This window comes from Oncorhynchus gorbuscha, linkage group LG04, assembly GCF_021184085.1.
Source record: "Oncorhynchus gorbuscha isolate QuinsamMale2020 ecotype Even-year linkage group LG04, OgorEven_v1.0, whole genome shotgun sequence".
NCBI classification, from domain to species: domain Eukaryota; kingdom Metazoa; phylum Chordata; class Actinopteri; order Salmoniformes; family Salmonidae; genus Oncorhynchus; species Oncorhynchus gorbuscha.
In genome coordinates, this window is record NC_060176.1 from 61504797 (window position 1) to 61517112 (window position 12316).

The 12316-nt window shown below is 44.7% G+C and overlaps 1 protein-coding gene across 2 annotated transcripts in view; it reads right to left on the reverse strand.

The window, feature by feature from the left end:
- The window catches only part of LOC124034418 (sarcoplasmic/endoplasmic reticulum calcium ATPase 2-like), a 31370-nt gene that overhangs the window by 10306 nt on the left and 8748 nt on the right, over positions 1–12316 (reverse strand). For both annotated transcript variants that reach the window (XM_046347609.1, XM_046347611.1), the window contains exons 6-8: positions 3639–3719; positions 2821–2906; positions 2013–2477 (exon numbers count right to left, since the gene is read on the reverse strand). In XM_046347609.1, the coding sequence (XP_046203565.1) occupies positions 2013–2477; positions 2821–2906; positions 3639–3719 (632 nt within the window). The remainder of the gene's footprint in view (positions 1–2012; positions 2478–2820; positions 2907–3638; positions 3720–12316) is intronic.

Consider the following 12316-nt stretch of genomic DNA (forward strand, 5'->3'; position numbering starts at 1 on the left):
CGTTTATGAACTTACACTGTAGATCGCAGCAAACACCACATAATAGCTGTAGATCAGCTCTCACAACTATACTCTCTGGGCTGGAGGGATTTAGATGCCCAATGGCTGTGTGGGGGCTAAGGCAGGAGTCTAGCAGTGAGCAGTGCTTGTTTGGTTTAGTCCATAAGTAAATAGTGGAGGCCATCTGTCAGGGAGCCAGCGTAAAGAGAAGAGTGCGCTGAAGCCTGGAGGGCTGGGCCTTTTCCCACAGGAAGAACTGGACTGGTCCAAGCCTAGTAGTAGGCACGTGCAAACTAACACCACGTCACAACAGCCAGTCTGCTGGGACATGCCAGCAGTCTCAGTCAGAGAGAAAGGATGAAGGAAGAGTGATGGTAATCATTCATGTTCTTTTCCAGCTGGAGGCCACACTTCAGAGAGCCCTGCTGACGTCAGATGATTAGAAAATAGCATTACATCCTCTCGCTGAATACATTAGGCTCAAGTCGTGAATTCAACACCAACTATTTTGTGGAAGATTTTCCAAGCATCACTGACAGATGAAATGGGAGATGGGGGTTGTTTGGTGGACACTGGGTAGTAACCTGAAAAAGGCATGGTTCTCTTTCAGCTCCTAGCCTCTACACCAGAGACCCCATTCTCAAACTACTGGGATAGGTGAAAGCAATGTGGAGAACTCGTCACAGCCTAAAACATGTGTTCCTTAAACAAATGTCATCATCACTTCATGGAAACAATGAGATATGTACAGTAGGATATGATATCATTTACTAGTGTATTATGGCATCATGCATCCGAACAACAACTGCTCCCTGGGCGCCGATGACATGGACGTCGATTAAAGGGATACTTCGGGATTTTGGTAACGAGGCCGTTTATTTTCTTCCCCGGAGTCAGATGAACTCATGATACCAGTTTTATGTTATGCATCCAGTATGAAGGAAGTTGTAGTTTCGTGATCCAATGCTAACGTACGTTAGCGCAATGGCTGGACGTCTATGGGTATCCGCTAGCACAGGGCTCTCCAACCCTGCTCCTGGAGTGCTACCATCCTGTAGGTCCAACCCCAGTTGTAACGAACCCGATTCAGTTTATCAACCAGCTAATTATTAGAGTCAGGTGTGATAGATTAGGGTTAGAGTGAAAACCTACAGGATGGAAGCTCTCTAGGACCAGGGTTGGAGAGCCCTGTGCTACCAGATACCCATAAACTTGAGCGAACTCTAACTTCATACTGGACATGGAGACGTAAAAATGGTATCCACGAGTTCAGACTCCAGGGAAGTAGATTTTTAAAAAGCCTCATTGTCAAAATCCTGAAGTTTCTGATTCAGAAGGGTTGGGTTAAAAATCAGAAGACAAATTTCAGTTGAATGCATTTAGTTGCGCAACTAACTAGACATCCCATTTCCCCTAATAATTTCAGTCTGCACCAGAGGTGAAAGGAAGTGACTACAGAGGGACATACATTAAAACAGACCAGAGACCCATGGAATGCTAGTTCAAACAAAATGTATTATGGGAAATAAATGGCCGCTACCAAATAAAGAACCTCTCATCCAGAAACATTTGATAGACATAGACCTACTAAATAATGCAACAGGTCAAAGTTTAAAGGAGTGGAGTCAGCAGTTCCAAAGATCTGTGCATATTCACCAAAAAGAGAACAAACATGCTCATGAATAATGAAATGTCTCTCTGCTCTGGGAAAGAGCTGTAGGTGTGTTGGGGTGCCACTCAGAAAGTGGGAGGGACTGGACGCTCCGCAGAGCGGAGACGCAAGGTCAGTTATGCAAGAGCACCACGGATGAACACCTCATGGCTGACTGTCTATCAAAGCCGCAGCGCATCGCTGCCTAACCACCTCTTTGTAACACATCTCACTCTTGATTCTCCACTACAAAAGAGCCTTCTGCACACATAAACATACTCTGAAACAGTGTCACAGCAAAGTAACGCAAGAGGCAGACTTCCCTGTCCAGTCAGCATGTAAAACAACCAACCAGACTCACCCTGCAGACAGACATCTGGTTGGTGGTGAGGGTGCCGGTCTTGTCGGAGCAGATGACAGAGGTGCAGCCCAGGGTCTCCACAGAGGGCAGGCTGCGGACGATGGCGTTCTTCTTGGCCATGCGGCGGGTGCCCAAGGCCAGGCAGGTGGTGATGACAGCGGGCAGACCCTCGGGGATGGCGGCCACAGCCAGGGCCACGGCGATCTTGAAGTAGTAGACTGCACCACGGATCCAGGAGCCTCCGTGGACGGGGTCGTTGAAGTGGCCGATGTTGATCATCCACACAGCGATGCAGATCAGGGAGATGACCTTGGACAGCTGCTCCCCGAACTCATCCAGCTTCTGTTGCAGGGGGGTCTTCTCCTGCTCAGTGGCTGCCATCTCATCACGGATCTTACCAATCTCAGTGTTCACACCCGTGGCCACCACCACACCAATAGCCTTGCCAGACGAGATGTTGGTGCCCTGAAAACACAAAGGTGGAACGTTATGGCCACACAAATCACACACGCTTGAGGAGAGCAGACTAGATAGAATATTTAACTATATTTACAAACCAAAATAAAATAGCAGGGTCTGTATTTCTAAGTACATTTTTGATATTGAGTGATGCTGGCATAATTTGTTAATGACGTTTAGGAAAGTTAAGGGATACCTGCATCAAGCATGTTCTTCAACTCCATTGAGCTTGACTGAAACAAGTGACTGAAGGAGAATCTCAAAACTACGAGCTGATGTTGGAGAGTTCAATCATCACACAGCCGCTACAAGGAGCAGTAAGGAGTGAAGAGAGAAGAGTGTTGCTTACGGAGAAGAGCATGTTCTTCTTGTCCTGGTTGACAGCTCGAGGGTCAGGCACTGGGTCCGTGTGCTTGATGACAGAGACCGACTCACCTGGAATCACAGCAGAGAGCAGCGCAGGTCACGTATCACACCGATTTCCCTTTGGCTGTGTCTAAAGCCTCGGGGAAAAACTCTTATCAACTTCAAATCATAGACTCCCACTCCACAATCAATGTGTAACATTCATGGCTCTTGGTGCACATGGTGCAGGGCACAGCCTCTGATCATAATGTGGATCAAGTGGAAACCCTGGCTCTAGACTCAGAGGAGGGAACTCGGTTAATTAAACAGTGTCATGTTATTCAATTATTAATAAGTCTTATTTTGATAAGCTAAAGTAAAACAAACTTTTGTTGTGAGGTGGGGCTAAGCAGTTGGGTTTGAACGGACTCCTACATTCCTCGCCTATTACAATATTACCAGTCTATGGAGGTGATGTGTTAGGGACATGACTCTCCAATCAAATGACGTTTGGAATAACTTGGTTCTGGAGGAGGAATAAACAGTTCAAGTTTGCCTATGTGGAATACAGGCAAATAAACATGTGGCAGGCGACAATTAAAAGTGAGTCATACAATATGCTTGCAGGCTCTGAGGAGCTCATACTCAGCAAAGACAGCTGTAGAACACCTGACATTAGCATACAATGTCATTACACAGGAAGAGAGAGTTTTGTTATGCTTTTGGAGTAAGACAGTTTGTCTATTTTGACTAGAGATGTAGAGTAGCCTAAGTTTGTTCGGTATAGAAAAACACAAAGCAGCAAACAGCCGTGTGTCTTACCGGTCAGGATGGACTGATCTACTCTCAGGGTTGTAGATTTGATGGATGTAAGACGGATGTCTGCAGGAACCTTGTCTCCAACTAGCGAAGGGGAAACCAGACATAAAAGACAGAATTAGAGGCACACAGATTTAAAAACATCATAGACGGGACAATGATGCATTGCACATTTCGCAAGCAGGGAAAACTAGACAGATAATTCACATGACCTCCATAAACGTCGAGTCATTGTAGCAGCACACAACAGATACTATACAGTTACAGGTCTCAAGACAAGTAAACTGGTTGTGGATGTGCAAAGTCATATTCAAGTCGAAGCCAATACTAAAAGCAGAACATTATAAAAAATAATCGATCCTGCAGAGTGCTTAGATCATTGGACCTTGAAAACCACCCAGCCGTTCTCTGAAATAGAGAAGTCATTTATTCAGCATCAGTGTTAACTGACAGACTATAGCTCATTTCAGGGTTGTTTGCTGTGCCACACAGAGGCAGAGTACTGGGCTTATATTGTAGTGGAGAGAGGAGAGCAAGAGCAGCATGAGGAAACAGAGGACCGGTGAGCCATAAAAAGGCCCTTCCCAAAGGAGACAGACAATTTGGGCCACATCTGAATTGTGGCGACCTGATTCTGCAACCTATTAGTACATAAATGCTGCAGGGCACAGTTCTACAGAAAAACACATATATTGGCTCTCACAGACCTGGAGACTTAACATGGTATTCAAATGTATTCAATGTCCTTCAATCATGCCCTTTCTTTTCAAGACACACAGTGAGTATTGGAATAATATGGCCAATCTGGGTGATTGAGGGAGACTGGTGGAAGCCAGGGAAGAGAAACATGTTCATGAACGTCAGGATTCCTTTTCAGGACTGAACAGACAGTAAACTAATCCGATCCCCCCCCTGTGCCCTTGAGAGGAGAGAAAAATAGCATGGGATGAACAATACGCACAGCCAAAAATGGGAAAACTATTTAAATATGTTCCCCCAATGAGCTGTCCAAACGATCTGGCCTTAATGGCCATGTATTGTTCTAATCTCCACCTGGCACAGCCAGAAGAGAACTGGCCACCCATCGGAGCCTGGTTCCTCTAGGTTCCTGCCTTTCTAGAGAGCTTTTCCAAGCCACTGTGCTTCTGCACTACTTGCTTCTTTGGGTTTTAGGCTGGGTATCTGTTTCAGCACTTTGTGACAACTGCTGATGTAAAAAGGTTTTAGAAAATATTTGATTGATTGGTTTAAATGCCAGCTACTTTCCTGTCCTCCCCATTGCACAGGAAGAGGTGGAGGAGATAATAACAGCTGCTGTCACTCAGACATGAAGCCCCATTTTCCAAAACTCATTGACGCAACAGGAGTGGCGCTTAACACACAGTACACGCTTTAACCTCAAACTCCTTGTTTTCAAACCTTCAAATTAACAAGCGGGTGTCCCTAAGCTGTCACATATTAAAGCTAGACACACAAGCCTCAACACCTACAAGGCCTTGGCTCAGAGAGAGAGAGAAAGAGAGAGATGCGAGCAGTTGGGTGTGTGTGTCAGGCCATATTAATGCTGACACTGGTGCCAGGAGCTCTGGACCATCAGTGGAAATGGGCCAATCATGAGAGAGAGAGAGAGACAGACAGCTTTTCTCAGAAATAATTGTGTAGAGCTCAATGGCATCTTTCAACTGTCTAAATGTGGAACAATGTGTTTCACTTCTGAAAAGGTCAGGAGACCTAACTCACAGAGGGAAGTATGCAATGGATTGGCCTTGGATGGGCTGCAGCATCAAATTATCATCAGGCTCACTTGAAAGCTATTCAGACAAAGGCAAACAGTTACAGAATATTATCTACAGGCCAAAGAAAGATAACACATTTGGGAGGAGTTTCAAAATTCAGTTCAGCTTGGCGTCAGATTGTAAGAAAACATGACCACAGTCAAACGTTTCCCCCCATAACGGCCACATCCTTAGGGTTGTGCAACACTTCCTGTCCCAAGACACATTCAAATGTTTTAAGAAACACTGGTGACTACAGGGAGTAAAGCCAATTACAATAACACTTGATGTCCTTATGGGGGTACAAAACACGTAAGATTGTCCTGGTGCAGTTAGCCAGGTCTGCAGGCCTGCTCTGGGTGAAGTGTGTTTGGTCCCGGGTTCGATCCCCGGGACCACCCATACGTAGAATGTATGCACACATGACTGTAAGTCGCTTTGGATAAAAGCGTCTGCTAAATGGCATATATTATTATTATTATTATTATATATTATTATATTATATTATTGAATACATCAGCTATCCCTTTAAGTCAACATCCTACTTGGTACCAGGCCAAAAGTCTCCTCAAACATGAACACCTTTTCACCCCAGGGCTTGCCAACAAGTGATTCTCCACGCCGAGGAGATTGAGACAGGCCGCGTAGCAACAAGCGGAGGAGATTGAGACAGGCCGCGTAGCAACAAGCGGAGGAGATTGAGACAGGCCGCGTAGCAACAAGCGGAGGAGATTGAGACAGGCCGCGTAGCAACAAGCGGAGGAGATTGAGACAGGCCGCGTAGCAACAAGCGGAGGAGATTGAGACACGGCCGCGTAGCAACAAGCGGAGGAGATTGAGACACGGCCGCGTAGCAACAAGCGGAGGAGATTGAGACAGGCCGCGTAGCAACAAGCGGAGGAGATTGAGACAGGCCGCGTAGCAACAAGCGGAGGAGATTGAGACAGGCCGCGTAGCAACAAGCGGAGGAGATTGAGACAGGCCGCGTAGCAACAAGCGGAGGAGATTGAGACAGGCCGCGTAGCAACAAGCGGAGGAGATTGAGACAGGCCGCGTAGCAACAAGCGGAGGAGATTGAGACAGGCCGCGTAGCAACAAGCGGCACAGACAGAAGAGTCTGTGAACCAGTGCCAGACATGACTTCCAGGGGTGCCCTTCTTTACAACTGTGGAGTGGGTCCAAGCAAGGCTGCCACACTAAGAAGACAGAAAAACTGCTTTCGCTGACAGACTGACACAGGCCCTGCTGTGTATGACTGCATGACACGGCAGGTTTCTCTGTGGACAATCCTGAGGATGCAGGTGCTTATGGCAGCTACAACAAAAGGTTTAAATAGCTCATTCTGATTAGGCTATTTTAGAAGCACTTGGCGGCGAACTACGTCCTAGAACTCTTCAAGTGCTCTTAACCAGCTGTTCTTGTCTAGAAAGCATTCACCACTAACCAAGTGTACAGTACACTAACAATTCAAAAGGCCAAAGAACTTGTTGAATCAGAGAAAATTAGAAAAGGAAAAACAGAGCATGAGAGACCATGAACACTAGCCTAAAGCTAGTTGGAGTAACAACCATGTGTCTGGCTTTAATCTCTACTTCCTGTTTTCAGTGGGTGTACTGAGATCTCCAGTCTCCTCTCATAACCAACAGAACAGGGCTGTGTGTAGGACTGTACAGTACACTACAAACAGACCACCATGTCCTGTCCTGGGCCAGGTTTGGTTGCGGTGGCAACAGGACACTGCGACGGAGCCACGTGACACCTAGATTAAGACCAGCGGCCTATGCTGTGTGAGATGTAGACCAGATGCTGCCCGACTAACAGCATTCTGCTGGGAGATAGGAAGGAAGAGCAGAGGTCAGGGGTCAACATGCCTTCAAACTCTCTATGGCCTCTATATGCTGGGACACATCATACACTAGACAAATATTTTTATTCAGACATTGAAATGGATCGCTAAAGACCACTCTGGATGTCCGGTCCCAGTGCATTGTTGCCATTAACACCATGAAAAGGTTGTAATTAAACCCTCTACTTAGCTTAATGAAAAGGGTGTTGATAACTCGTCCTGCCTTCCCTCTCCACACAGCAGTCTTCTTAATATTCTAATGCACTGTTCCACATGTGAAGATGAGAAGCTGTGTACAATGCTACAGTCTGACCACAGTAATGTATTCTGAAAGAAGAAACTCTGAAGGGTACTAATGTTTCCCGTTGTCAGCCTCTTCCTTGTTAGTGGCTCCGCTTAAGAGTCTCTCCAGGGTCAGACCAGCATGTCTTCCCCTTTACAACCAATTCTAGAACAAGACAGCATAGCGCAGATTCCCAGCAGTCAATGCAGGACATGCCTCAGGATTAGCTGCCACTTGAACGCGAGGACAATGTAAAAACAACATTCAGAAAATTGCAGTGGCTTAATAACTGTTGGTTGATACCAGACCTGGGTTCAAAAACATGTGTATTTGAGTATCTAGTATTTCAAATAATGTGTTTTTTTGTTGTTGTCCAAAACAAGTACTTTCATTTGAATGGTTTGTAAAAAACATATAAATACAATTTGGTAGACTCTCTGTATCCCACTCATAATTATCTTTAAGGTCCCTCAGTTAAGCAGTGAATTTCAAAACGGATTCAACCACAAAGTCCAAGGAAGTTTTTATGACTCAAAAGGGCAGCTATTGGTAGATGGGTAAAAATAAAACAAGACATTGAATATCCCTTTGAGCATGGTGAAGTTATTAATTACACTTTGATGGTGTATGAATACACCCAGTCACTACAAAGATACGGGCATCCTTCCAAACTTCAGTTGCCAGAGAAGAAGGAAATCGCTCAGAGGCCAATGGTGACTTTAAAACATTTAGAGTTTAATGGATGTGATAGGAGAAAACTTAGAATGGACCAACATTGTAGTTACTCCACAATAATCACCGAAATGACAGAGTGAAAAGGACGCCTGTACAGAATAAAAATATTACAAAACATGCATCCTGTTTGCAAAAAACACTGAAGTAAAACTGCAAAAAATGTGACAAAGAAATTAACTTTATATCCTGAATACAAACCGTTATACATGGGGAAAATCCAACACATCACTGAGTACCACTTCATATTTTCAAGCAAAGTGGTCGCTGCATCATGTTATAAGTATGCTTGTCATCGGCAAGGACTAGGGAGTTTAGGATAAAGAAGAAACCGCGTAGAGCTAAGCAAGGCAAAATCCTAGAGAAAAACCTGGTTCAGTCTGCTTTCAAAACAGACCAAATTAACCTTTTAGCTGGACAAAAACCTAAAACACAAGGCCAAATCTACATTGGAGTTGCTTTCCAAGAAGACAGTGAAGCCTCAACGTGTTCCTGAGTGGCCGAGTTACAGTTGTAACTTAAATCTGCTTGAAAATCTATGTCTAACAATGATCAACAACCAACTTGACAGCTTGAATAATTATTTATGTGCAAATATTGTACAATCCAGGTGTGCAAAGCTCTTAGAGACTTACCCAGAAAGACTCACAGCTGCAATCGCTGCCGAAGGGGATTCTAACATGTATTGACTCAGGGCTGTGAACACTTAGTGGGGCAAAAAAGTATTTAGGCAGCCACCAATTGTGCAAGTTCTCCCACATAAAAAGATGAGGCCTGCAATTTTAAATGTAAATGTAAATGTACACTTCAACTATGACTGACAAAATGAGTGAAAAAAAATCCAGAAAATCATATTGTAGGATTTTTTAATGAATTGATTTGCAAATTGTGGTGGAAAATAAGTATTTGGTCACCTACAAACAAGCAAGATTTCTGGCTCTCCCAGACCTGTAACTTCTTCTTTAAACAGTGCTTTGTCCTCCACTTGTTACCTGTATTGATGGCACCTGTTTGAACTTGTTATCAGTATAAAAGACACCTGTCCACAACCTAAAACAGTCACACTCCAAACTCCACTATGGCCAAGACCAAAGAGCTGTCAAAGGACACCAGAAACAAAATTGTAGAACTGCACCAGGCTGGGAAGACTGAATCTGCAATAGGTAAGCAGCTTGGTTTGAAGAAATCAACTGTGGGAGCAATTATTAGGAAATGGAAGACATACAAGACCACTGATAATCTCCCTCGATCTGGGGCTCCACGCAAGATCTCACCCGGTGGGGTCAAAATGATCATAAGAACGGTGAGCAAAAATCCCAGAACCACACGGGGGGGACCTAGTGAATGACCTGCAGAGAGCTGGGACCAAAGTAACAAAGCCTACCATCAGCAAGGGCATTGAAGATGAAATGTGGCTGGGTCTTTCAGCATGACAATGATCCCAAACACACCGCCCGGGCAACGAAGGAGTGGCTTCGTAAGAAGCATTTCAAGGTCCTGGAGTGGCCTAGCCAGTCTCCAGATCTCAACCCCATAGAAAATCTTTGGAGGGAGTTGAAAGTCAGTGTTGCCCAGCAACAGCCCCAAAACATCACTGCTCTAGAGGAGATCTGCATGGAGGAATGGGCCAAAATACCAGCAACAATGTGTGAAAACCTTGTGAAGACTTACAGAAAACATTTGACCCCTGTCATTGCCAACAAAGGGTATATAACAAAGTACTGAGATAAATAAGTATTTGGTGAATAATAAAAGTTTTCCACCATAATTTGCAAATAAATTAATTTAAAAAATCATACAATGTGATTTTCTGGATTTTTTCCCTCATTTTGTCTGTCATAGCTGAAGTATACCTATGATGAAAATTACAGGCCTCTCATCTTTAAGTGGGAGAACTTGCACAATTGGTGGCTGACTAAAGACTTTTTTGTCCCACTGTATGTAAATTTGTTATTTTTTAATAAATTTGCATTTTTATTTTGAAAAACACATTTTCACTTTGTCGTTATGGGGTATTGTGTGTAGATTGGTGAGAAAATCTATTACTTTGAAGACACTATATATTTAAATAATATTGAGCTCTATTTTGCTAATTGTAGGCTACTGTATAAAAATTGCCTCTATACACTTCATGATGCGTAACATGCGTAAACATGCGTAAAATTGTGCCAAATCTTGATTTAGTGCATTATTATAGGCTAAGCATTAGAATAAGCCACCTCAATATTTGAAGCCATAGGTGATAATATGTCTAGGAGCTTATTCGTCGTCAGTATTGTGGCACAATTCTAATACTAATGTAAGATTTGAATGGAGAAAGCTGATCTGATCTTTCGATCCTATCAGTTGCTACATGCTCCAATGACTCACTTGTTAAACACTCTCTCTACGGGGTGTTTATGGAAATGCATGTTACATCTTCAGCCCTTGTAGGAAAGGTGCATTGTTATAACACTCCCTAAGTTCCATCGCTATCGGGAAACCGGGCCCAGGGCTAAATGAACAGCAGATTGAACTTGAAAAGGGGATGCTGATGCAGTAACATACAGATCCCTCCACCTTATTCATCTAAGTCCAAGACAGCCATTGTGCCGCCAGCAGACAAGCTGGGGACAGCAAATACCTGGTTGGACCAGACACTTGCCAAAAGACCCCACAGCAGGCCACACAAAATGCCATGCTGAGTGTCTGGAATCCCAGGCCATGGAGAGTAGTGATGGGTAGGGTCTCTGTGTGTTGGGCTTGGAGGTCGGCGGGGGTGAGATCGCGATCCACCACTGACACAAACTTCCCTACAAGGTCATCTTGGTGTCCAAACAATAGAAGCGCCCCCCCCCACACAGACTTGCCCCATCAGTATCTGGGCCCTTACTGTACTGAACATACACCAGCCAGGGACCAGACCAGACTCTCCTCAGTCCTGTGGAACTGCAACACCTCTGGCTATAGACACATTATGTTGATGACTACTAGCTATGTGTAATAAACACATCGACAAGTGGAGCGGGAGGCTGGCTGTGTCAGGGCACACAGTGGTACCCTGACAGGCAGAGCCAGAGATTGGCCCGTTTAGTATTCTGCTCACAGCTCAGCCAGTCAGCGCAGCCTGCGTCCTCTGCCTCAGCAGTAAGCTGGCATCTGCGTCATGACCAGCCTTCCTGCATGGCAGGGGTTCACACTGGGGATTTGGGCAAACATTCAGAAAGGAGCCTCACAGAAACCAATCTGAAAAGGCTCTGCAGGATTTCCCCAATGTGCTCTCTAAGCTTAGGTGACATTCTCAATCTCCACCTGACAGCCTCCACAATGCATCACTCTGACAATATCTGCTTTGCCAACTGTTCCCTTGAAGAGAGTCTGGTTTCCGAGCAAGGCCGTCAGTCATTTTCCTGAGCAAACATACAGCAAAACCATAAGCGACCTTCACTCTACACAACTAATGACGCCTATACTCAATCATATTTTTACACAGCAAGGACCAGCCAAGGATTTCTGAGCAACAAATAAAGGCAAATATACAGAACACGCACTAATACATCCAGGACCCACTTTGATAACCATACCATCATGAAGGTATTGTTAAACATGAACCCCCAAACCAAATGTTCCGTCACTCTAAAACAATAGGTTTCATAGAAACGAGCAAGCAGCAAATGCACTGTGCTGCCGGTGCCCTTCTCAAGGTGAGTTTGGAGTCCCACGTCATACACAGCATCAATTTTCCCCAGAAAGGATCTACCGTCACTGCCTGCTATAAATACACCATGATTCCATAATCTAGACAGGCTAAAAATAAAACCCACCACTATGCACAGAAAATCACAGTATCACCTCAGTGGCTTAGGGTTAAACCAAGTACCATGATAACATCAGCGCTTCAAGGACTCCAGTATTTTACTGCACATCAGTCGACTACATCTATGTCCATCCCCTGCTGCACTGCAGCCACATGCTTTTCAGGACACAATTCCTCTGAAAATCAATCAGAAACGTCTCTCTCGCTGGGTAAGTCATACCAGGCTCATACCAGGAAACGTGAGAGATG